The sequence below is a fragment of the Mobula hypostoma genome, chromosome 13 (assembly GCF_963921235.1).
Source record: "Mobula hypostoma chromosome 13, sMobHyp1.1, whole genome shotgun sequence".
In the NCBI taxonomy this organism is placed as follows: Eukaryota; Metazoa; Chordata; class Chondrichthyes; order Myliobatiformes; family Myliobatidae; genus Mobula; species Mobula hypostoma.
The window spans coordinates 38,926,869-38,954,381 of record NC_086109.1 but is presented as its reverse complement, the minus strand read 5'-3'; the positions used below and the strand labels follow the sequence as shown (position 1 = coordinate 38,954,381).

The 27,513-nt window shown below is 41.7% G+C and overlaps 1 protein-coding gene across 1 annotated transcript; it reads left to right on the top strand.

Moving 5' to 3' along the window:
* The first annotated feature begins 286 nt into the window (after positions 1-286).
* On the top strand, positions 287-27,513 carry LOC134355548 (troponin I, slow skeletal muscle-like). Its single transcript, XM_063065564.1, has 6 exons — positions 287-328; positions 1,169-1,300; positions 10,469-10,558; positions 22,843-23,019; positions 26,125-26,228; positions 27,267-27,513. The coding sequence occupies exons 1-6, from the start codon at positions 320-322 to the stop codon at positions 27,268-27,270; spliced, it is 516 nt and encodes a 171-aa protein (XP_062921634.1). The 5' UTR covers positions 287-319; the 3' UTR covers positions 27,271-27,513.

The following is a 27,513-nucleotide window of genomic DNA, read 5'->3' as shown; positions in this document are numbered from 1 at the left end:
ATACATTTTCATTGAGTGTTCATCGGACAAGAGATGGAAGAAAGCAGCACGCCAATTAAAGGATGGAGTATTGAAAGGCAGGACAAATAGTGGAAAAGAAAAATAACGGAAAGTTATGTGAAAAAGATCAGAAATCAAAGAGTAAAGTACTGTAAATAAATGTTAGCTTTACACAGAAATTATAAGGAGACAATGAAAGGGCTTCAGTAAGTCTGATAAGAATAAGGGAAGAAAACTGAAAAGTTAATTGACAAACAGATTAACTGACCTATTACTATCTCCATAGAGAAAATCAAAGATTTCGGCTTCTCGCAAGCTCATGCTTAAGGTAAGCTTGTGTAGGTTTGAACTTTCTCATTTGATTTATTTATCCTCTGTTGTATTTCAGCAATTTTCACCAACGGCTTCCTGTTTTCAGTCAAGCTTCATTCAATGAGATGACTGTTAAAGCACACTGAGCAATATTCTCTACAATGTATCTTGCCTCACTTCAGGATGGGCAACAGTTAAGGAAGTAGCACTACCATTTGCTCTCCTTTCAGCTGTTGCTTGGTCTTCATTAACAAGAACATGTACTGGGTAGATTCTCCATGAATCTGGCAGTAAAGACATGATCCTAGTTACGTACCTTGAAAACTAGTTTCTCAAAATGCTTCTTGGACATACATTTTAATTTGCAACTCATTTTTTGTAAAGCTTACATTTTGATTACATTTCTGAATCCCTTAAAATCTCTATTTCAGCCAAAATGCTAAAATTTCAGATAGTTTTATCATGATGTCCTGCAGGTGTAATTCAAGTCAGCTGTAAATAGTGAAATCTCTGATAGCAGCTATGACCTTTAATGTCCTTGACATTTGCGTAAGTGCCCACTTCAACAGTGACACATACAGTGACAACAGTAGCCAATCTATCAGAATTTACCATATATATCTCTGGTGTTTTTGACTTAAACACCGAGTTTCAGTACTTTATTTTAGAACTGTATTGCATTTTCACCAATAAAAAAATGCAACATTTTAACTGTGTGCTTTTTCTCAGAGATTACAGTAATGTTCCTGTCACTGGTCAATCCTTGTGCATTTTTTTCAACATGGCTGATTAATAAATTAATAATTTAATGTTCAAGGCAAGGCAGGAAATGAGCAAACTTGTACTTGCTCTTTAGAGCTTGCTGCTGGCAAAAGCCAAAGAAGAATTAGAGCAAGAAATGATGGAAAGAGGTGAAGAAAAAGAAAGATTTCTCGGAGAGCGGGTCCCACCCATAAGAATATCAGGCCTGTCTTCCAGCCAACTACAGGTAAATTTACTCTTTCATTTTGAAATATAATGATTTTTATGTTTTGTATGATTTCTGTATAATCTAACTGAAGTGAAACGGTGAGGATTCGATCAATGGGTGCAGACAGCAGTCTGTGGATTCAACTCTAACTTGGTTTCAACTGGCTGGACAAAGGTCTCTGGTATAGGGATCCTTGTGTTCCTCTTATTCCAGTTTATTTCACTTTCCCAGATTTCTGTGCCTCAACATTTTTGGCTCAGCCTTGATCACTCCAGAAACAACACTTCCCTCTCTAAACTTCTCCGTCTTCTCCTTTTCATCACAGCTTAAAATATCACTTTCTAATATTTTTAGTCACTCTTCCTCATATCTCACTTCACAGGTTTCAACATGGACAATCCTATGATGTAATGGAACACATCTTTGTGTTTAGATGCAAAATAATGGCAAATCATTGAGTTAGTAAGTGAAAATTAAAATCCATTTTAAACTACAGATAAGGTCTGTACAGTTAATTACAGGTAAACTACAGGTAAAATGGAGGTCCATTCAAACACAGCAGCCTATCAGGGACCAAACAAAGGTGCACTTTTCTTTTTAAAGTGTGTTTTTTATTATCGTAAGACCATACTGATACTTGGGGCAAAGAAGGAGAAGCTGGTGCTCAGCCCGGAGAAGGAGAAGCAGTCGCTTGGGGTGGAGAGGGTGCGGAGGTGCTGACTTGGGTGCAGGCCGTGTTGCTGGTGGCTAACTCGAGGCCATCAGACTTGGTGCGCGAAAGCAGAGTACATTGTAACCGTGAGTGACTGTCTCAGACATTTCTCTTGCTATGGCAAGACCCTGTTGGACATTGATAATGTGAGATTCCGCAGGCCTTTGTTCCCTTGTTTGGTGGTTGGAATGGTGCTGAGGCAGCAGCGTGGCCTCGGTTGTTGTGAGGACTACGCGTCAAGCCTTGGGCTTGCCTGCTGCTGCAGTCCAGTTGAGACGACGCTGGAGGCAGTGTGGTGTGGAGTCAGTGCTCTGCTGGGAGCTGACCTCTCCCATCAGTGCCGCCCTCCAGTGTTCGGTCAGTGGAGTGACAAGCTGGATTGCCAGGAGTTGTACCATCAATTTGCACGTCGCTTAGGAACTTGGGCTATTCATGTGTTTTCTTGCATAATGATGTGTTTATTTCTTGGTGTGTTTATAACAACAACCTCTCACTTAATGTCAGCAAGATCAAGCAGCTGATTATTGACTTAATTAGGAGGAAAGCGGATGTCTATGAGCTAGTCCTCATTGGGGTCAGAGGTGAAGGGAGTCAGCAATTTTAAACTCCACTGTGTTACCATTTCAGAGGATCTGTTCTGGGTCTAGCACATAAGTGCCATTATGAAGGAAGTACAGCAGGACTTCCAATTTCTTAGAAGATTACAGAGATTCGGAATGTAATCTAATATTTTGAAAAACTTCTATAGATGTGTGGTGGAGAGTATATTGACTGATTGCATCACAGCCTGGTATGGAAACACCAATCACCTTGCATTAAAAAAAGCCTACAAAAAGTAATAGATAAGCTCCAGTCCATCACGGGTAAACCCCTCCCCACCTTTAAGCACATCTACATGAAGTACTGTTGTAGCAGAATCCATCGTCGCGGATCCCCACTGTCTAGCTCATCTAGCTTTCTTCTCATTGCTGCCATCGGGAAGAAGCCACAGGAGCCTCAGACTCCACGCTACCAGGTTCAGGAACAGTTAATACACCTCAGCCAACAGGCTTTTGAACCAAATGGCATAACATCACTCCACTTCAGTCACCACATCATTGAAGTGTTCCTGAAACCAATGGACTTTACATAAGAACATAAAAACATAAGAAATAGGAGCAGGAGTAAGCCATCCGGCCCATCGAGCCTGACCCGCCATTCAATAAGATCGCGGCTGATCTGTCCGTAAACTCAGCTCCATCTACCTGCCTTTTCCCCATAACACAGTTCCCTTACTATGTAAAAACCGATCTAACTATATCTTAAATATATTTAGTAAGGAAGCCTCAACTGCTTCCTTGGGCAGAGAATTCCACAGATTCACCACTCTGAGAAAATCAGTTTCTCTTCATCTCCATCCTAAATCTTGTCCCCTAGTTCTAGTCTCGTCTACCAATGGAAACAACTTTCCTACTTCTATCTTATCTATCCCTTTCAAAATTTTGTATGTTTCTATAACATCACCTCTCATTCTTCTGAATTCCAGAGAGTATAGTCCTAAGCGACTCAATTTCTCCTCATCGGTTAACCCCTTCATCCCTGGAATCAACCTGGTGACCCTCCTCTGCACTGCCTCCAAAGCCAGTATATGCCTCCTCAAGTATGGAGACCAAAACTGCAGACAGTGCTCCAGGTGTGGCCTCACCAGTACCCTGTATAGTTGCAGCATTATCGCCCTGCTCTTGAATTCAATCCCTCTAGCAATAAAGACCAACATTCCGTTTGTCTTCTTAATAACCAGATGTACCTGCAAGCCAACTTTTTGCAATTCATGAACAAGCACTCCCTAGTCCCTCTGCACAACAGCATGCTGCAGTCTTTCACCATTTAAATAATAATCTGCTCTTCTATTCTAAATACAGTTGCTCCCCTTAAGTTCAAAAAGCCTAAGCCTAAAGGTCTGCCTTGGCTTAATGACACCACCAGAGCCCAGAGGAGGAAGTGCAGAATATCCGAATGAAAGTGGAGGCATGATAAGCTTCAAATTTCCTTTGAAATTTTGAGATACAATCTTCACAATTATCAGGATGCAGTTAAGGCTGCGAGAGCAAAATACTTTTCTGATCTAATTTCTAACAACTCTCATAATCTCAAGTCTTATTCAGTACTATAAATTCTGTCAATTGTCCCGCCCCCAGTATTAGTTTAGGTGTGTCCCCTGCTAAGTGCGAAGAATTTTTAAAATTCTTCAATAGCAAAGTTGAAAATATTAGAATGAACATTACCACCCCCCCCCCACCCGTGACCTAACTATCTCACTGGTCTATTCATCTAAACCAGACAGTTTCCAACCCATCACGCTACCCTTCCTTACAAAGATTGTTTCCACCATGAAACCTGCAACCTGCCCCCTTGACATTGTCCTCACTGCCCTCCTTAAGGATGTCTTTGACATAGCTGGTCCCAGCATCCTCTCTATTATCAACAGCTCCCTGGCCACTGGTACCATTCCAACCTGCTTCAAGCGTGCCGTGGTCCAGCCCCTCCTGAAAAAACCCAATTTAGACCCTACCTTACCTAATAACTACAGACCGATTTCTAAACTTCCATTCCTGTCAAAGGTTCTTGAAAAGGTTATTTTTCGTCAATTGCCATCCTACCTACACCAAAACAGCATCTTGGAAAGATTTCAGTAATGTTTTAAGGCCTATCAGGTTGTAAATTGATTTTTAAAGCTTTAGAAATTGTAGAAAAGATAGATTTCCAAAATTGTTTCAATACAGAACACGACCAAAACATATGTGTCAATGTAGCTAACTCAGTTTTGCATCTATCACACTAACTATTTACCTTAGGAAATATTTTAGACAATCTCTCCTTTGTCAAATAACAACGATGTACAATTTTAAACTGAATTAGAGAATGACTGGCACAAATCGAAGAAGAGTTAACCTACTTCAAAATTCGCAATCAATCCTCTGTTATCAAGGTCATGTTAAGTTCTCTTTCCCAATCTTGCTTAATCTTAAGTAAAGGATAGTTATCCTGTTGGTAACTATCAGTTTTGTTTGGTACAATTCCTCAACATATTCACGGTATTTCTATATCAGACCAATACGTAATTGCATTTGTCACATTATTGGCTAGAAGGGTTATTTTATTAAAATGGAAAGGTGCCTCTGCTCCCACTTTGATACAATGGTTCTCTCAGGTGATGTTATGTCTTAGTTTGGAAAAAATTAGAAGTCGAACTTTTGATCCTACATTTGACTTCGAGAAAAGGTGGGGCTCTTTTGCCTGTTATTATCATTTGATTTGAGTTAATAAAGATGGTCCTTTTCTGATGCTTGGGTATATGGATTTGGTTGGCGGATTGACATCTTTTTTTTTAATGGAAGCTTGTATGGCGTATAGCTCTGGGTTTGTGCTCCAAATAGGTTTTTTCCCCCCTTTTTTTTTCGTTATTAGGGTTTTTTTTCTGTTTTAGTTAGTAGGGGTTCTTCTTTTCTTTCTTTTTTCCATAAAAAAGCTTTTACATTTTGTTTTTTGATTATTATTGATATATTGTTCAGCTTGGTTGATAGTTTAACTCTTATTTTACATATGGATATGTTGTCTTGATTATTTTGATGTATTTTTGTTTGTTGTTGATTTTCAATAATAATTAATAAAAAGATTTAAAAAGAAAAGGTTTTCAGGCTTATCATAGCACAGAGTCTGCCCTGCTGAAAGTGTACTATGATTTCCTCCTCGCTACCGACTCAGGTGACTCTGCCATCCTAATTCTTCTTGACCTCAGCGCAGCATTCGATACTGTGGATTATGCCATTTTAATAAACTGTCTCCAGTACGGGGTTGGTGCTGGTGGCACTGCCTTGAACTGGTTCACATCTTACCTCAAAAATAGAAGCTTCGCCGTCAACATAGGCAAATCTTCTTCTCCAGCTAGTTTCTCCTGCGGGGTCCCACAAGGTTCCATCCCAGGTCCCATACTTTTCTCTATATACATGCTTCCCCTTGACCAAATCATTCAAAAACATGCCATTTCCTTCCATTGTTATGCTGACGACACACAGCTTTATCTCCCCTTGAAAACAAACGACCAATCAAATCTAGTCAGCCTCATGAACTGCCTTGAGGACATAAAGTGTTGGATGGCACAAAACTTCCTACAGCTGAATGAAGGCAATTCTGAAGTTGGCCCCCTTGACTCCATCAAAGTGATTACCAACAGTCTTGGTAACCTGTCCACCCTTATCAAACCCCACATCAAAAACCTTGGTGTGATTTTTGTTTAGATTATGAGAACACTCAGTCCTCCTTTATTGTCATTTAGAAATGCATACATGCATTAAGAAATGATACAATGTTTCTCCGGAGTGATATCACAGAAAACAGGACAAACCAAAGACTAACACTGACAGAACCACATAATTATAGCATATAGTTACAGCAGTGCAAAGCAATACCATAATTTGATGAAGAACAAACCATGGGCACGGTAAAGAAAAGTCTCAAAGTTCCCGAGTCGATCGACTCCCGAGTCCCTGATAGCAGACGGCAAAAGAGAAAAATTCCTTGCCATAAATCTCCAGGCACCGTCAACTTGCCGATGCCTTGGAAGCAGCCGACCACAGCCGACACTGAGTCCGTCTGTTCAAAAACTTCGAGCCTCCGACCAGCCCCTCGGATACAGCCTTCCGAGCACTATCCTCTGCCGAGTGCCTTCGACCTCTCCCCGGCCTCTGAAACAAGCAAAGTCGAGGATTCGGGGCCTTCTGCTCCGGAGATTCCGGTTACCACACAGTAGCAGCGGCAGCGAAGAGGGTATTTCAAAAGTTTTCCAGATGTTCTTCTGTACTCTCACGTCCATCTCCACCAAATCAGAATTGTGCACAGTCCCCTACTCGACAGATTACAGATATCATTCACCGGAGAGGCCGCACGCGTTGCCGTCGCGCCGCCATCTTCTTCTCCTTTGATTCCGCCTTTAAGTTTGACAAGCAAGTTAATGCAGTAGTAAAAGTCAGTTTTTTCCAGCTTCGTACTATTGCCAAAATCAAGTTGTTTCTCTCTTTCAAAGATCTCGAGAAAGTCATACAAACTCTTATATCCTCCCGCTTAGACTACTCCAACTCTGTGTACTGGGATTAGTCAGTCGTCCCTGTCCCGCCTGCAGCTGGTCCAGAACACTGCAGCCAGGGTCCTGACAGGTGCCCGGAAGAGGGACCATATTATTCCTATACTGGCTTCTCTCCACTGGCTACCAGTAAGGTTTAGAATTGATTTTAAGGTTCTCCTGTTTGCTTATAAAGCCCTAAATGGGTTGGCCCCCTCCTATATCGCACACCTTCTAACCACTTATTCTACTTCCAGGTCCCTCAGGTCTGCTGACCTGGGACTCCTGGCTGTCCCACCATCTAAATTTAAGTTCAGGGGTGACCACGCCTTTGCTGTTGTAGCCCTTAGACTGTGGAACAGCATTCCCCTCCCTATCAGATCTCCACTGAGGCTTTTAAGTCCAGGCTCAAAACTTACCTTTATTCACTAACGTTTGAATCTTCCTGATGTGGCTGATTTTTTGGCTTGTGCTTAGGCTCATGTGTTGTTTATTTTGTGCCTATAAGCTGTGTGCCTTGTTGTTTATATCTGTGTTTCTTGTACTTGTGATTTTAGCTACCTGTTATGGATTGTACAGCACTTTGGTCAACATGGGTTGTTTTTAAATGTGCTTTATAAATAAATTTGACTTGACTTGACTTAACTTCTATTATTCCTTCCAAAGTGGATGATTTCGCATTTACCAACGTTGTATTCCATTCTATTATTCCTTCCAAAGTGGATGATTTCGCATTTACCAACGTTGTATTCCATCTGCCAGACCTTGGCCCACTCACTTAACCAATCTATATCCCTCTGCAGACTCCCCACATGATCTGTACAATTTGCTTTTCCACTCACCTCAGTGTCATCAGCAAATTTTGCTACACTACACTCAGTCCCTTCTTCCAAATCATCAATGTAAATGGTAAACAGCTACGGGCCCAGCACCGACCCCTGCGGCACCCCACTCACCACTGACTGCCAACTGGAGAAACACCCATTTATACCACTCTCTGCCTTCTATTGTTTAACCAATCCACTATCCATGCCAACACACTTCCTCCGACTCCATGCATCCGTATCTTACTTATAAGTCTCTCGTGTGGCGCCTTATCGAACGCCTTCTGGAAATCCAAGTATACGATATCCACCTGTTCGCCTCTATCCACTGCACTCATTATGTCCTCAAAGAACTCCAGTAAGTTTGTCAAACAGGACCTGCCCTTTCTGAATCCATGCTGCGTCTGTCTAATGGACCCACTCCTTTCTAAGTATTTCGCTATTTCTTCCTTAATGACAGCTTTCAAGGATTCTTCATCTCACATTCTCGATATGTATTGCTAATTTGCTTATTACTATTATTAATATTTTTTCTTCCTTTTTGTATTTGCATAGTCTGTTGTCTTTTGCACATTGATTGTTTGCCTGTGCTGTGGGGGTATGGTCTTTCACTGATTCTATTGTGCTTCTTGTATTTACTGTGAATGCCCACAAGAAAATGAATCTCAGGGTTATATATGGTGACAGACATGTACTTTGATAATAAATTTGCTTTGAACTTTGCACTTTGTCAGTACTCTATAAAATTCTATGTAAAATAGGTGGTAGTTTTCAACTTGTGTAGAGACTTTAGATTGTTGATTTGGTAGAGTGCCATTTTCTGCATAGAAGTAATGCTGGCCTCTTAGTCTGCTAGAACATGGGAATAGTCATTCAAGTACTTCAGGTGAATGTCAGCAGAATTTGATGAAAGATGGGTTATTTATGTCCATTCACCTAATATGGAGGGATTGTCGAGACAAATTTGGAATCCGAATGGAGTTGGGGCGACGGAGTGGAAGAGTTTTGGAGCCTGTCCACCTAAACCGGGAGCAAGGTTGGATCCATGGAGGTGCTGGGTCGACTTGGAAAGGGCACTCCCAGAGTGTGTCGATGTGAGGTCCGAGTGTAGGAGATGACCCAGGGTTTGGACAATTTTTAACACCGGGCCAGATGGACTGAAAAGGCAGGGTGTTGGGACCAGAGGCAGGGCTCGGGGCCGGTTCTGCTCCGCGATGTTTACTCTGCTCTTCTCAGTGTTGAGGCTGAGAGACTACTCTGGCTGCTTCGGGCTTAGTGTCTGTGAGCTTCTCGGCGATTTGCCCTTCTGTGTGATGAACTGAGTCTGAGGCTGCGGGCCCACTCCAGCTGCTCCCGACTTCGGGTTTGTGGGCTCCATTTCATTCTGAATGTCATTGCTTGCTTTATTGTTTGCATGATTTGTTTTTTCTCTCTGTCTGCGTATTGGGTGTTGGTCTTTTTTTAAAATTGGGTTCTCTCGGGTTTCTTTTTTTGAGGCTGCCTGTAAACAGATGAATCGAAAGGTTGTATAATTTATACATACTTTGATAATAAATGTACTTTGAACTTTGAACTGTGAGAAATCGCAAATGATTCTTCGATGGAAGGTCTGGTATGCTGAAGGAATAGCGTTTGTACTGCCAAAAATTTATTTGGTGAGGCAAATCATATTGTAAATGATGAAAATATGTGATGCTAATTTGAACCTTGAGATCAGGAGCATCTGGAATAAAAAGCAGAAGGAGTTGACTACCTCACAACCATACACCTGTGCCCTGCACTCTCCCATCCACAGAAATCTGCAGACTCCACATGGGTTTTATTAGCTACAAAACCAGAGCAGAAGTAAACCGTCCTCAATCCTGAGAAACTGCCTAAGAGAAAGCAATAGTATCAGGGCTTTCATGATGCTCGTTGTTTGCCTGGAAGTGAGGCCATTTATCAGGGAAATATACTTTTTTTGATGAGTTGTCCACCTGGAAACAAAGAACCCTGAAAAGATGGAAATCTGAAATATAAAAGACACAGAAAATTCAGGGAATAAGCAGCAGTTCCCACAACATTTATGGAGAGAGAAACAGCCCAATTTACTGAGTATTTGACCATTTTCTATTTTTGTTCATTTCATTGAAAGTTTATCAGTGTTATTTGTTGAGAGCATCCAATACATGAACCAGGTGAGGTTATGGGATTACTTTCAAAAACCACAGTATTTACTGGTAAATTATTAGATAATTATTAGAAATTATTATATAATTTAACAAATTAGATAAATTATTAGTTTGTACACCAGCAGATACACACGATGAAAAATATTAAAAACACTCCAAAATTGGAGTTGCTGTTGTGTTGTTTTGAATATCCAGTTTTCCTGGGATAAGACACAGACTAAATCCAATATGCTCATACTATAGAAAAATATTCATTCATAAATTAGAGGCTCTTATAACTGAAAATAGAAACCTATAATTGAAATTGAAAACATATTAATAATTTTTCACTTATTTTTATATTTTGACGCAAAACCAATATTGACAACGCCAACAACTCAGGAACTGTGCCGTGAACTTCATGACAAAGTGCATGTAGTGGATGAAGAGCGATATGATATTGAAGCCAAAGTGCAACATAACAAGAGAGAGGTATGTAGTCTGGGGAGAGTTGGTTTTACCTCCCCTCAAACAGAATGTGCTGCTGCAACTTCCTCTTTAGGGACAACTGAGAGCCAGTGATAAAATCGTTGAACTAAAGAGAAAGGAATTGACTTGCTATTTCAAGCTCCACTTGGAGTCCACTTTTCCAGCATAGAAGTTTAAAGCTATACTTTTATGGCTACTAAATATTTATTGAAGGGTATTCTGAAGTTACATTCATTAATTCATCTTACTGACAAGGCCAACTTTGATTGTCTAGCTCTTGAGAAGGTAAGCCATCTTCTTTAACCACTGCAAGTACTTCCACTACGATGCTTAGTAAGCTATTCCAAGAACCTACCTGTCTCCATGTAAATAAAACCTTGTTCATCATACTGTATGTCCTGAGGAAAGGTCTCAGTCCGAAGCATCGACTGTTTATTCATTTCCATTGATGCTGCCTGACCTGCTGTGTTCCTCCAGCATTTTGTGTGTGTTGCTCATCAAGTTGCCTTTCAAATTCAACCCCCACCCCACCACCAGCCCCAGCTTTAAAAGCATATCCACTAGTGTTTGACACTTTTACCCCTGGGAAAAGATTCTAACAATCTACCCTATCTATACTTCTCCTAATTGTAAAAGCTCTGTCAGGTCTCCTCCCTACTCTGCAGCACAAGGGTTCCCAACTTGGGTTCAAAGTACCACTTGCTTAATGGTATTGGTCTGTGCATAAAAAAAGGCTGAGAAGCTCTACCCTATGGAGAACAACCCAGTGTGTCCAAACTTTCCTTATAGTTCATACTCTCTAACCCAGGCAGCATCCTGGTAAACCTCTTCTGCACTGTCTGCAAAGTCTCCACCTCCTTCCTATAGTGGGAGTGACCAGAACTGCATCAGTACTCCAGCTGTGGTCTAACTAAAGTTTTACTAGTTGCAGCATGACCTCCTCGCTCTTATATTCAACATGCCGAACAATGAAGGTAAGCATATTGTATGCTTTCCTTAGCACTTTATCTACTTATGTAGCTACTTTCAGTGAACTATGGACCTGAACCCCAGATACTGTAAAAAGGCTGGATGGTTTGGAGTTTATAAGATGTGTGCAGGATAGTTTTTTTGCAGCAATACATAGAGGTACCAACTAGAGAAGGGGCAGTGTTGGATCTCCTGTTAAGGAATGAGATAGGTCAGGTGACGGAGGTATGTGTTGGGGAGCACTTCGGGTCCAGTGATCACAATACCATTAATTTCAATATAATTATGGAGAAGGATAGGTCTGGACCCAGAGTTGAGATTTTTGATTGGAGAAAGGCTAACTTTAAGGAGATGCGAAAAGATTTAGAAGAAGTGGATTAGGACAATTTGTTTTATGGGAAGGATGTAATAGAGAAATGGAGGTCATTTAAAGGTGAAATTTTGAGGCTACAGAATCTTTATGTTCCTGTTAGGTTGAAAGGAAGGTTAAAAGTTTGAGAGAACCATGGTTTTCAAGGGGTATTGGAAAATTGGTTCGGAAGAAGAGAGATATCTACAATAAATATAGGCAGCATGGAGTAAATGAGGTGCTCCAGGCATATAAAGAAAGAAAAAAGAATCTTAAGAAAGAAATTAGAAAAGCTAAAAGAAGATACGAGGTTGCTTTGGCAAGTAAGGTGAAAATAAATCCGAAGAGTTTCTACAGTTATATTAATAGCAAAAGGATAGTGAGGGATAAAATTGGTCCCTTAGAGAATCAGAGCGGACAGCTATGTGTGGAACCAAAAGAAATGGGGGAGATTTTGAATAATTTCTTTTCTTCGGTATTCACTAAGGAGAAGGATATTGAATTGTGTAAGGTAAGGGAAACAGGTAGGGAAGTTGTGGAAAATGTGATGATTAAAGAAGAGGAAGTATTGACGCTTTTAAGGAATATAAAAGTGGATAAGTCTCTGGGTCCTGACAGGATATTCCCTAGGACCTTGAGGGAAGTTAGTGTAGAAATAGCGGGGGCTCTGACAGAAATACTTCAAATGTCATTAGAAATGGAGAAGGTGCCAGAGGATTGGCGTATTGCTCATGTTGTTCCACTGTTTAAAAAGTGTTCTAAGAGTAAACCTAGCAATTATCGGCCTGTGAATTTGACGTCAGTAGTGGGTAAATTAATGGATAGTATTCTTAGAGATAGTATATAAAATTATCTGGATAGACAGGGTCTGATTAGGAACAGTCAACATGGATTTGTGCATGGAAGGTCATGCTTGACAAATCTTATTGAATTTTTTGAAGAGGTTACTAGAAAAGTTGACGAGGGTAAAGCAGTGGATGTTGTCTATATGGACTTCAGTAAGGCCTTTGACAAGGTTCCACACGGAAAGTTAGTTAGGAAGGCTCAATCGTTGGGTATTAATATTGAAATAGTAAAATGGATTCAACAGTGGCTGGATGGGAGACACCAGAGAGTAGTGGTGGATAACTGTTTGTCAGGTTGGAGGCCGGTGACTAGTGGTGTGCCTCAGGGATCTGTACTGGGTCCAATGTTGTTTGTCATTTACATTGATGATCTGGATGAAGGGGTGGTAAATTGGATGAGTAATTATGCAGATGATACTAAGATAGGTGGTGTTGTGGATAATGAAGTAAGCTTTCAAAGCTTGCAGAAAGATTTAGGCCAGTTAGAAGGGTGGGCTGAAAGATGACAGATGGAGTTTAATGCTGATAAGTGTGTGGTGCTACATTTTGGTAGGACTAATCAAAATAGGACATTCATGGTAAATGGTAGGACATTGAAGAATGCAGTGGAACAGAGGGATCTAGGAATAACGTTGCATAGTTCCCTGAAGGTGGAATTTCATGTGGATAGGGTGGTGAAGAAAATTTTTGGTATGCTGGCCTTTATAAATCAGACCATTGAGTATAAGAGTTGGGATGTAATGTTAAAATTGTACAAGGCATTGGTAAGGCCAAATTTGGAGTATTGTGTACAGTTCTGGTCACCAAATTATAGGAAAAATGTCAACAAAATAGAGAGAGTACAGAGAAGATTTACCAGAATGTTACCTGGGTTTCAGCACCTAAGTTACAGAGGAAGGTTGAACAAGTTAGGTCTTTATTCTTTGGAGCATAGAAGGTTGAGGGGGGACTTGCTAGAGGTATTTAAAATTATGAGAGGGATAGATAGAGTTGATGTGGATAGGCTTTTCCATTGAGAGTGGGGGAGATTCAAACAAGAAAACGTGAGTTGAGAGTTAAAGGGCAAAAGTTTAGGGGTAGCATGAGGGGGAACTTCTTTACTCAGAGAGTGGTAGCTGTGTGGATCGAGCTTCCAGCAGAAGTGATAGAGGCAGGTTCGATATTGTCATTTAAAGTAAAATTGGATAGCTATATGGACAGGAAAGGAATGGAGGGTTATGGGCTGAGTGCAGGTTGGTGGGACTAGGAGAGAGTAAGCATTCGGCATGGACTAGAAGGGCCAAGATGGCCTGTTTCCGTGCTGTAATTGTTATACGGTTATATGGTTATATATCCCTTCATATATCAATGCTGTTAAGGGGTTTACCATTAACTATATATTTTCTCCATTCACTTGACTTCCCAAAGTGCAACAGCTCACACATGCCTGGATTAAATCCTGTCTGCCACATCTTCGCCCATATCTGTACCTGATACATATCCTGCTGTATTCTTTGATTGTCCTTTACAGTCCATAACTGCATCCTTCTACATTTTCAACCAAATTAGTGATCTATACCATGAACAATAAAGGTCCCAGCACCAATCCTTGTGGAACACCACTAGTCATGGGACTCCAGCAAGAATAACAGATTTCCACCCTACTCTCTGTCTTCTATGGGCAAGCCAATTCTGAATCCAAACTTGTAATTCACTCTAGATCCCATGCATCGTTATCTTCTGAATCAACTGATCATGAGGAACCTATTCAAATGCCTCACTAAATTCCATGTAGATAATATCTACTGCCTTATCTTCATCAAACTTCTTTGTCACCTCCTCAAAAAGTTCAGTTTGTTAAACATGACAAGCTGTACACAAAGCCACACTGACTGTTCTTAAGCAGTCAATGCCTTTCCAAACTTGCATAATTTCTATTGCTGACTATCCTCTCCATTGGCTTCCTTACCACTGACTCTCTGGCCTATAATTACCTGGATTATCCACATTTTCCTTTCTTGAAGAAAGACACAACATTTGCGACTCTCAAGTTCCCCAGAATTTTGCCTGTTGCGAGTGAGGACACAGATTCTTTCTCAAAGTCCCAACAATCTGCTCAGTTGCTTCCTTCAATATTCTGGAATATATACCATCATGCCTTGATGATTTATATAGCTTGTTGCTTTCCACAAGACCCATTTCTACCTCCTCCTCAATCATAAAATTTCTCAGCACAGTAACATGCCCCACTTGCTTTCACTATCCTCCAAATCTTTCTCCTTGGTAAATACTGACACAAATTACTCATTTCCTACCTCAGCTGCTTTCTCTGATACCAAGATCAAGTTCCCTTCTTTATCCTTTAGTGGACCTACCCTCTCTAGTTATCCTTTGTTACAGTATCCTCTTTTTCTTAATATAAGTGTAAAATGCCTTGGGATTCTCCCTGATCGTGTTCACTAAGGACATTTCATGGCCGCTTTTGGTTGCTGTAATTGCCTGTCTGCGCACCTGCTGTCTTTATACATTCCAAGAGACCAGTCTGATCTTAGCTTCCTAAACCTTACATATCCTTCCATATTCTTTCCAACGAAATTTCAGACCTCTCAAATCAATCAAGGTTCCCTTACGTTACCATTCTTGTCCTTACTCCTGACCAAAACACGTTGATCCTGCCTTCTCATCAGCTGGTCTTTAAACAATTTCTACATGCCAGACGTGGGCTTGTCCGACAGCAGCTGCTCCCAAACAACACCCTTTAGCTTCTGTCTTATCCTGTCATAATTTGCTCTCTCCCAATCTGGTATCTTCCAGCAGGAACTGATTTTATCTTTATCAGAACAATCTTAAAGCAGAATGAGTTATAGTCATTATTCCCAAAATGTTCATCCACTATGAGGTCTGCCTCGTGACCTGACTCAATTCACGAAACAAGGCCCAGTACCTTCTCTGCTCTAGTTGTACTCTCCACATATTGTTTTGTGACTGTAAGAAATCCTGCCCCATTTAAGCCTCTTGTATTAAGGAAGTTCCAAAAATTACTGGGGAAATCAAAGCTCAAAGTTCACATTTGTAATCAAGGAATGCACACCATATAAAACCTTGAGATTGATTTTGAGATCAATCAAAGAAACTCAATAGAATTCACTAAAAGGCACACTCGACAAAAGAGGATAATGCACAAAATGTAAAACACTGAGCATGAACTGTAGAGTCCTCGAAAGCGAGTCCACAGTTGTGGAGACCGGCCCATTCTGTGCTGAAGTGAGTGACGCCTGTCCAGGAGCCTGACGGCTACAAGGCAATAACTGCTTCTGAACATTGTGGTGTGCGACCCAAGACTCCTGCACCTCCTGCCTGACTGTAGCAGCAAGAAGAGAGGGAGACCAGTCAAATGAGGCAGACATTGCTGTACACCTGTTCGTTTTCAGCTCTTGTCCTTGACAATTTTAATTGTGCCCAATGTTTTAACTGGTGTGGAGTAATGAAGCCAATGTTCGGTTTATTTTCCACTCTCAGGCCTCAGTGCAGCGTCCAGCCCCAAACAATGGCTGCCACAGCCACACCTGCACTCTCAGGAGTCTAGTTCAACAAGTCCCCTAGGAGATTGCAAAAGTGCCAGATTATGTAGTTGGTTCAAAAGTACATCCTTAAAAGGGAATTCATAGTCCTCCATTATGACAACCCAATTGCCTCTTCATCTTTCCACATTCTGCCTACATATCTGATCTGCCACCTTTCAGTGGCTATTGGGAGGCTTATAGTATAATCCCTTCAGTGTGATTTGCATGTTTCTTATTTCTGAGCTCCACCCAAACTGCCTCTGTGCACAAGCATCTAGTGTGTCCTTTCTGAGTACCTCCTGCGACATTCTCCCTGATTAGTAGTGCAACCACACCTCCGATTTTACCCCCTCTCTATCACATCCAAAACAACAGAATTCAGGAATGTTAAGCTGCCAGTCCTGCCCCTCGTGCAACCAGGTCCCTGTAATGGCAACATCATAATTCCCTGTACTGATCTAGGCTCTAATTTCATCCTCCTTATCCATGATACCCACGAGCATTGGAATAAACGTATTTCAACCCATCAGTCCCACTATATTTATTAGCCTCCTCCTTGCAATCGTCCTTTCAGTCTTACTTGTCATCCCATATTTTTGCCCTCACCCGTACCATCTGCTCCCCTGCTGCTGTGGTTCCCATCCCCCTGCCACTCTAGTTTAACCCCTCCCAGGTAGTACGAGAAATCCAAGGATATTAGTTCCCCTCCAGTTAAGATGCAAACCATCCTGTTTGTTCACTCCCTGTCTGCCCTGGAAGAGAGTCCAATGATTTATAAAGCTGAAGCTCCCACTCTGCATCAGTTCCTTCACCAAATGTTGAACTGCACTTTGTCTGTTTCTCACCTCACTAACACATGCAGTTAGTATTCCTGAGATGACAACTCTGGAAGTCCCGCTCTTCAGTTAAACCTAGCTTCCTAAAAATCCCTTTGCATGACCTCATTCTGCTTCTGCCTCATCTCATTGGTACCAATACGGACCACAAAGTCTGGTTGCTCACTTTCCCCTCTCAGATCACCTTGTATCCATTTCAAGACATCCTTGACCCTGGCACCAAAGAGGCAGTGCTCCATCCTGCAGTCATGATTGCAGTTACAGAAATGTCTATCTGTGTTCCTCACTGTTAATTCCCCTACCACTGTCATTCTGCCTGATTTCATCTTCCCTCTTTGCCTCAGAGCCAAGCATGGTGCCACTAACCCAGCTGTTGCTGCTGGCCTCTGAAAGGTTATTCCCCCCTACTGTACCCAAAGGGGTATAGGTGTTGGGCAAGAGAATCTCATAGCGGAAGCCTGTACTTTCAGCCTATTCCCCGTATTTCTTCTGGCGCTCATCCATTTATCTGTAACCTGCACTTTAGGTTTGACCACCTCACTAAGACTCTCACCTATGATATCCTCAGCCTGCTGGATGATCCTAAGTCTTTCCAGTTCTTTGATTTGGTCTATCAGAAGCTGCGACTGAATGCAGAGACCATGAAGTTCCCTGACTTCCTGAGTTTTGCAGGATGAGCATTCCAATACCCTGACTGCCATTTTATCTGCACTAAATCAAACTTCAAGGATTAACAGAAAATAAAACCCTTATCTCTTTTTACCTGCTACTCACCTATGTCTCCTCACCAATTTGTGAAATTTTAGGAATGCAAAGCTTGTATGTGCCTGTCAGAATAAAAGGTAAAGATAATAGGCTTAGGGATCCCACCACTAAGCACATCTTTCCCTCCCCCCCTCTCTCTGCATTCCGCAGGGATCGCTCCCTACACAACTCCCTTGTCCATTCGTCACCCCCATCCCTCCCCACTGATCTCCCTCCTGGCACTTATCCGTGTAAGCGGAACAAGTGCTACACATGCCCTTACACTTCCTCCCTTACCACCATTCAGGGCCCCAAACAGTCCTTCCAGGTGAGGCATCACTTCACCTGTGAGTCGACTGGGGTGATATACTGCGTCCGGTGCTCCCGATGTGGCCTTTTATATATTGGTGAGACCCGACGCAGACTGGGAGACCGCTTTGCTGAACATCTACGCTCTGTCCGCCAGAGAAAGCAGGATCTCCCAGTGGCCACACATTTTAATTCCACATCCCATTCCCATTCTGACATGTCTATCCACGGCCTCCTCTACTGTAAAGATGAAGTCACACTCAGGTTGGAGGAACAACACCTTATATTCCGTATGGGTAGCCTCCAACCTGATGGCATGAACATTGACTTCTCTAACTTCCGCTAGGCCCCACCTCCCCCTCGTACCCCATCTGTTACTCTTTTTTATGCACACATTCTTTCTCTCACTCTCCTTTTTCTCCCTCTGTCCCTCTGAATATACCTCTTGCCCATCCTCTGGGTCACCCCCCCCCCTCGTCTTTCTTCCCGGACCTCCTGTCCCATGATCCTCTCGTATCCCCTTCTGCCTATCACCTGTCCAGCTCTCGGCTCCATCCCTCCCCCTCCTGTCTTCTCCTATCATTTTGCATCTCCCCCTCCCCCTCCAGTTTTCAAATCCCTTACTCACTCTTCCTTCAGTTAGTCCTGACGAAGGGTCTCGGCCTGAAACGTCGACTGCGCCTCTTCCTATAGATGCTGCCTGGCCTGCTGCGTTCACCAGCAACTTTGATGTGTGTTGCTTGAATTTCCAGCATCTGCAGAATTCCTGTTGTTTAGGCTTAGGGAACCTTGGTTTTCAAGAAATAGTGAGGCCCTAGTTAAGAAAAAAAGAGGTGTATGGCAGGTATAGACAGGTAGGAACAAATTAGGTACTTATGAATTCTAATAAATGCAAGAGAACACTTAAGAAAGAAATCAGGAAGTCTAAACAAAAGCATGAGATTGTCCTATCAGACAAGATGAAGAAGAATCCTAAGGAATTCTAAAGATGTGCTAAGAGCAAAAGGATTGCAAGGAACGGAATTCATCCTCTGAAAGATCAGAATGGCAATCTCTGTGTGGATCCAAAAGAGAGGGGGAAGATCTTAAATGGATATTTTCCAGCTGTATTTATTCAGGTGATAGACACAGAGTCTGGAGAAGTGAGGCAAAGCAGCCGCAAGGTCATGGATCCTACACAAATTACGGAGGAGGAGGTGTTCTGCCTTCAGGCAAATTAGGGTGGACAATTCCTCAGGGCCTGACAAGGTGATCCCTCTGACCCTGAGGGAGGCAAGTGCAAAAATTGCTAGGATCCTAGCAGAGACATTTAAATCATCTTTAGCAACAAGTGAGATACCAGAGGATTGTTTTTCCGCTGTTTAAGAAGGGCTCTAAAGATAAACTAGGAAATAATAGGCTGGTGAGTCTGACATCAGTGGTGGGAAAGTTATTAGAAGGTATTCTAGGAGACTGGATATATAATTATTTGGATAGACAGGGACTGATGATAGGTATGTGTGTTGTAGGTAATTTCTAACCAATCTTATAGAGTTTTTTGTGGATGTTACTAGGAAAGTTGATGAAGGCAAGGCAGTCGATGTGGTCAACATGGTCTTTAGCAAGGTTCTGCATGGGAAATTGGTCAGGAAGTTTCAGTTGCTTGACATTCAAAATGAAGTAGTAAATTGGATTAGACGTTGGCTTTGTGGGAGAAGCCAGAGAATGGAAGCCAGAGAGTTGCCTCTCTGACTGGAGCCCATGACTAGTAGAGTGCCACAAAGATCAGTGCTGGATCCTTTGTTGTTGGTCAACTATTTCAATGATCTGGCTGATAATGTGGTTACCTGGATCAGCAAGTATGTGGATGATACTAATATTGCAGATGTAGTGAACAGTGAGGAAGACTATCTAAGCTTACAGCGTGATCTGGACCAGCTGGAAAAATAGGCTGAAAAATGGCAGATGGAATTTAATGCAGACAAGTGTAAGGTGTTGTGCTTCTGTAGGAGAAACTAGGGTAGGTCTTGCATGGTGAATGGTAGCGCACTGAGGAGTGCTGTAGAACAAAGGGATCTAGGAATACAGGTCCATAATTCATTAAAAGTGGTGGCACAGGTTGATAGGGTTGTAAAGAAAACTTTAGGCCTTCATAAATCTAACTACTGAATACAGGAGATGGGATGCAATTTTGAAGTTGAGAAGATGTTGGTGAGGCCTAATTTGGAATACTGTGTGCAGATTTAGTCACCCACCTACTGGAAAGATATCAATAAGATTGAAAGAGTACAGAGAAAATTTGCAAGGGTGTTGCCAGGACTGGAGGACCTACATTTTATAAGGAAAGATTGAAAAGGTTAGGATCTAATTCCTTGGAATGTAGAACACTGCAGGGAAACTTGAAAGAGGTATACCAAATTATGAGAGGTATGTACAGGGTAAATACAAGCAGGCTTTTTTCGTGCAGGTTGGGTGGGACTACAACCGGAGGTCATGGGTTAAGGGTGAAAGGTGAAAAGTTTAAGAGGAACATGAGAGGAAACTCCTTCACTCAGAGGGTTGTGAGAGTGTGGAATGAGCTGCCAGTGCAAGCTGTGCATGCAAGCTCGATTTCAATGTTTAAGAGAAGTTTCGATAGGTACATGGATAGAGGTATGGAGGGTTACGGTCAGGTGCAGATTGATGGGAGTAGGCAGCTCAGTGGTTCGGCATGGATGAGATGAGCTGAAGGACCTGTTTCTGTGCTGTACTTTTCTATAGCTCTTTCCCGGTCTTTTAAACTCCAATTCATATATGCTTATTTTTTTGCACTTCATATTGCAGAAAATAATTATTGAATATTTAGATGCTCATTTAGGAGAGTATGATATGTACATAGAATAGATGATAAAAGATTAATGTGGCTTTTTGAGCACAGTGTCTGGTGATTGATGGATCTGTAGTTGCAATTTCCAGAGAAGCTTGTTGAACCAGTCTGAAGAGCTCCCTGGTGTAAGTAATTAAACCCTGCTGCAGTCCAAAGAATTCATTCAGATTCTCACCCAAGGGCTGCATAAAGGCAACTGTGTGTGAAATAAAGATCAGAATATGTACACCACTAATGATAAAATGTGAAATCTCTTAAATACTACAGGAAATAAATGGACTTATGATGCTACTCGCATCTTCTAACCCAGTTAATTCACATTATCAACTGGATACAAGTGCAAAGTGCAATATTTCTCTTTATTCTTTTCAGATCCCGCTTGATCTGTTGAGCTCCACCAGCAGATCTTCTGTTTTCAGTAGATCAATAGTTCAATAGTTCCATTTTAATATCTAGCAGAGAAATTTATACAATATACATCCTGAAAATTCTTTTCCTTTGCAGACATCCACAAAAACAGAAGAGTGCCCCAAAGAATGAGTGACAGTTAAAGTGTTGGTTAATGACTGTTAAAATAAAAGCCCAAAGTCTCCCCATTCACCCCCACGCACAAGCAGCAGCAAAGCAACAACCCTTTCTCACCCCCACCCACTTCCACAAAGATGCATAAGCACCCTCCACCCGTCAAGCATGCAATAGCAAGGACCCTGATAAAGACCATAATCTGCAGAACAACAATAATTAATCATTCACCTGCCAATTTCACATGCCATGCAGTCTCTCTCTCTTCCCCAATAGAGGGAAAAATTCGGTGTCCCCTTTCACAGCAAGAGGGGAGACATAACAAAACAACTCGCTGATTATTTTCAGTAATCTCTCTGGATAACTAATGAGTCCGTCAATCCAGTTAGTCAAACTTACGTCTTGGTGGATAACAAGCTTTATTGTCGTTCTTGTTATAATTGCCAAGTATTGCTATTGGTTTATTATTGTTCCATGTATCAAACTACAGTGAACAATTTAATCTTGCAAGCCATTCATAAAAATTATTTCCCTTTTGAGATTTTGCAAGGAAAAAGCTATAACAGGATGTGAGTTTAGCATTATAATTACAGTTACAGAGAAAGTGCAGTGCAGGTAGATACTAAGGTGCACAGGTCACAATGAGTTAGATTGTGAGTTTAACAATTCAGCTTTAACGTACAAGAGATCCACTGAAGGATCTTATAACAGCAGGACAGAAACCTTCCTTGAGCCCGGTGGGGAACTTCAACTCAGACCATGAGAGGCCTGCATCGGGCATTTTCATGGCTTACAAGGCGCAGATTGGAAGTCTGTGTGGGGCGCCACTCCTCGCACAGACTAGAGCAATGTGTGATTAAGTGCCTTGCTCAAGGACACAAACACGCTGCCACAGCTGAGGCTCGAACTAGTGACCTTCAAATCACTAGACAAATGCCTTAACCACTTGGCCAAATGCCCGGTGTTGCGTGTTATCTTCTATGCAATGGAATGGGGGAGAAGAGAGAACGTTCAGGGTGGGAGTGGTTTCTGATTATGTAGGCTGCCTCTCTGAGGCAGCAAGAAGTACAGACATGGGGCAATGCTGGTTTTTGTTATGAAGGCACAATAGACTGCAAATGCTGGAATATGGAGCAGCAAACAGAAAACTGGAAGGAATCTGTGAAAAAGGGTCTCAACTCAAAACGTCGTCTCCTCATTTCCCTCCATCATTGCTGCCTGATTCTCTGAGTGGCATCACTATTTTGTGACCAGCCAGGATAATGACTCATGAAGCATGCATTTTTGACTGGCTTAACTGTCCCACTTATCTCTCTAAATGTTAAGATTCAGGACCTGACTCTGAAAGTTCTCGATCTCAGAGGGAAGTTTAAGCGGCCTGCCCTTCGCCGGGTCCGTGTCTCTGCTGATGCTATGTTGAGGGCCTTGCTGGGGTCCAAGCACAAGGTATCCATGGACCTCAGAGCCAACCTGAAGTCGGTCAAAAAGGAAGATTCAGAAAAGGTATGAGAGCAAACAATCATCAGAGAAAATTGCCTCTGTCCATTCAGTGCAGGAAGTTGTATGACCACTTAAAAAAAGTTTAGCAGCTTATTGAACCTGTAACTTATCTATCCTTTCATTACTCCCTATGACTGAACGCTGTCCACTGATAACTGTTATCAATACCCTGCTCCAATCTGAGTAAAACATTTACAAGGGGAATCTTAAAGAGTCAATACCAGGACTTAAATTCAAATCCTTTATAGTTAAATGTAGATTTTGGTACACTGGTAAATATTAGAGATACATTTGACAAAATAAATAATTACATGTGACAAACAAAGAAATATCAACGTGCTGAACTGAGGCCCCCATCAGTCAGAGTTGACCGGATATTGCGTCCTAGCTGTCTAGATACGCAAACCTGGGCAGTACGACATCGAAGAGCAAGCTGTTGCCCATGTAGCAACAGCTACACATCTGATGAAGTCAGAGGAACGGCAGAGACCAGTACAGTTTGGTACCAGCAGCATCGCAGGAGTTGCCAGTCAGCATTGAACTCAATGTAGGACTGCCTTAGGGACTCCAGGTCTGAATTTTTCCCTCGGGGTTTACTCCTGAAGCCTTCCATATGAGTGCAAGGAATGGAGGTTTGAGATCAGAGTTTTCCTTCTCTTAGCTGAGCTGCCAACCATGGCTGATGAACCACATCTGCCTGATGCAACGGGTTTTAAGGCACCAATAACCTGCCTTTGTCCCTTCGCCTGTCAATAGAAATGATTCCACCAGGCTTTAGTAGCTAAGCCATAGTGAAGACCAGGAGTTGGACTTGGTTGTCAGAGGCTATTTGAGGCACACACCATTGGGAGCATTAATAGTGGGAATTTGTCCCCATTACCTCCCCCGGCTTTAACAACCTTAAGGAACCAAGATATCAATATAATTGTTTACATAATATCACACTAATACTATTGTAGTATAGGTAAAATACCACTAAATCAGTTCATTAATTTTTGTGCAACTGTAAACTTAAGAACGTAGTAAAAATGCAGCTTATAATATAAATGAATCTGAGAGCTCACCTATACTGTATTAGAAAAAAGTTCAATGTATTTACCCTTCAAGGGACCAAACTTCAGAATCATTTCATTTGATGAAAAGTGCTATTGGATGACCTGAGTTGGTGAAAGGTGTTATACAATTGCAGGTTTTATAGAAACATAGAAAATAGGTGCAGGAGTAGGCCATTCGGCCCTTTGAGCCTGCACCGCCATTTATTATCATCATGGCTGATCATCCAACTCAGAACCCTGCACCAGCCTTCCCTCCATACCCCCTGATCCCCGTAGCCACTAGGGCCATATCTGACTCCCTCTTAAATATAGCCCATGAACTGGCCTCAACTGTTTCCTGTGGCAGAGAATTCCACAGATTCACCACTCTCTGTGTGAAGAAGTTTTTCCTAATCTCAGTCCTAAAAGGCTTCCCCTTTATCCTCAAACTGTGACCCCTCGTTCTGGACTTCCCCAACATCGGGAACAATCTTCCTGCATCTAGCCTGTCCAATCCCTTTAGGATTTTATACGTTTCAATCAGATCCCCCCTCAATCTTCTAAATTCCAACGAGTACAAGCCCAGTTCATCCAGTCTTTCTTCATATGAAAGTCCTGCCATCCCAAGAATCAATCTGGTGAACCTTCTTTGTACTCCCTCTATGGCAAGGATGTCTTTCCTCAGATTAGGGGAACAAAACTGCACACAATACTCCAGGTGTGGTCTCACCAAGGCCTTGTACAACTGCAGTAGTACCTCCCTGCTCCTGTACTCGAATCCTCTCGCTATAAATGCCAGCATACCATTCGCCTTTTTCACCGCCTGCTGTACCTGCATGCCCACTTTCAATGACTGGTGTATAATGACACCCAGGTCTCGTTGCACCTCCCCTTTTCCTAATCGGCCACCATTCAGATAATAATCTGTTTTCCTATTTTTGCCTCCAAAGTGGATAACTTCACATTTATCCACATTAAATTGCATCTGCCATGAATTTGCCCACTCACCCAACCTATCCAAGTCACCCTGCATCCTCTTAGCATATTCCTCACAGCTAACACTGCCGCCCAGCTTCATGTCATCCGCAAACTTGGGAGATGCTGCATTTAATTCCCTCATCCAAGTCATTAATATATATTGTAAACAACTGGGGTCCCAGCACTGAGCCTTGCGGTACCCCACTCGTCACTGCCTGCCATTCTGAAAAGGTCCCGTTTATTCCCACTCTTTGCTTCCTGTCTGCTAACCAATTCTCTATCCACATCAATACCTTACCCCCAATACCATGTGCTTTAAGTTTGCACACTAATCTCCTGTGTGGGACCTTGTCAAAAGCCTTTTGAAAATCCAAATATACCACATCCACTGGTTCTCCCCTATCCACCCTACTAGTTACATCCTCAAAAAATTCTATGAGATTCGTCAGACATGATTTTCCTTTCACAAATCCATGCTGACTTTGTCCAATGATTTCACCGCTTTCCAAATGTGCTGTTATCACATCTTTGATAACTGAGTCCAGCAGTTTCCCCACCACCGACGTTAGGCTAACCGGTCTATAATTCCCCGGTTTCTCTCTTCCTCCTTTTTTAAAAAGTAAGGTTACATTAGCCACCCTCCAATCCTCAGGAACTAGTCCAGAATCTAACGAGTTTTGAAAAATTATCACTAATGCATCCACTATTTCTTGGGCTACTTCCTTAAGCACTCTGGGATGCAGACCATCTGGCCCTGGGGATTTATCTGCCTTTAATCCCTTCAATTTACCCAACACCACTTCCCTACTAACATCTATTTCACTCAGTTCCTCCATCTCACTGGACCCTCTGTCCCCTACTATTTCTGGAAAATTATTTATGTCCTCCTTAGTGAAGACAGAACCAAAGTAATTATTCAATTGGTCTGCCATGTCCTTGCTCCCCACAATCAATTCACCTGTTTCTCTTTTGTGGCCATATTTTGAAGATTTTAATCCTGAAAGGTTGTGTGAAACAGGAAAGTTAAAAATTCCTTTCACAGGTTAACTTCAGAATTAAGAGATTGCTGTTAACAGGTGTGGTATCTCACTCCTAGGAACGTCCAGTTGGAGTCAGTGATTGGCGTAAGAATGTGGAAGCAATGTCTGGAATGGAAGGCAGAAAGAAAATGTTTGATGCTGCTAAAACTCCATCTGGACAGTAAGTATGGAAAAAAAAACATTATTCTTCTTTCATACATACCTTTTTTTTCCCAATACCATGAATATCAGAATTCACATGAGATGCATTTAGCCTGCAACTTTCCTTTTGATGTTTGCCACAGTGACTACATTTTTGAGCAATCCAGTATTGAATGAGAGATTACAGTTGTTTTAAAATTGTACCAATCATGATTTTTTTTGGATGAGCAGGTCACAAGAGGGAGATCAGGATCTCTGCACTTTTAATAAAAGTGCAAAAACCGTGCTGTGCATCTTTATTTTCAGTTTTATGCTTTTGTTTCCAAAAAATAAACAGCACTAAAACTACAAACTTTGTTGATGTAGTGTGTTTTTGCCTATCAAAAGTAAATCAAATAGAATGGGAGTCATGTGAAATGAACTGAAATGCAGGGCATGGTATCCCCGAGATCACATTACTTACTAAAACCTACTGCATTAAATTGCCTTCTTAGGGCTAATTTAAAAAAGCACAAGTTGCATGCATTTCATCTACAAGTGACCTGCAAAATCAGCCAGTTTAGCTCTAAATCGATTCAAAAACTGGTTCCCCTTCTGTATTCAATGCAAAGAAGCCAATGAAAATGGGTTACCAATAAGCTGGGCAGATATTGGCCTTGCTTCATTGTGAATCTTCAGCAGCCCCCATGGTACCAATTATAAACATTTCAATATTTTTTTAAATAAGGTAGCTTACCCTGGTGTCAAGGAGTAGATAATTCTCTCACCCCGGCTCCATCACCTAAGTTAACAAAATAGCTGCATCACTTCAGTCTGTGATAGTTCCAGCAGAGGTTCTATAGACAAAGTAAATTTCCTTGCACTGTGATCAGATCATGGAGATCCACAGGCCACAGTTTATAAGAATCATAATGTTTTTTCTTCCCTGTAGAGTGGCATGTCTGAAATTAGCTTAGGTCAAAATCTGACATATTTGACCTTGTGATCAATAAAGATATTTGAAAATTGCATAGTAACTATTTTCTTCTGATGCACTGTAATTATGTGTACCTTTCAGATGATTGAACTTCACAAGGTTCAAGTCCATTGTGCTTCCATTCCCGTTATCTCCAGCTTTACATGCTTGTTTTTCCCTGATTTTGAAGACATCCAGAATTCCTTGAAGAAAACACCAGTCACAAAGGAGGAAAGACAATGAAGAATTCTATATTAAGGCAATTAATATAAAATGAGTTAATTAATAAACCACTGTGGTTTTCTGCATCAACTGTAGACTCAAATGAAATAAAAGTAAATTCATTGCC

Excerpts from the sequence above, each read along its gene's own strand:
- LOC134355548 (XM_063065564.1), top strand. Across the intron at positions 1,301-10,468 it reads TGTCTTCCAGCCAACTACAG|GAACTGTGCCGTGAACTTCA; the intron begins GTAAATTTACTC and ends CCAACAACTCAG. Across the intron at positions 23,020-26,124 it reads AAAAGGAAGATTCAGAAAAG|GAACGTCCAGTTGGAGTCAG; the intron begins GTATGAGAGCAA and ends TCTCACTCCTAG.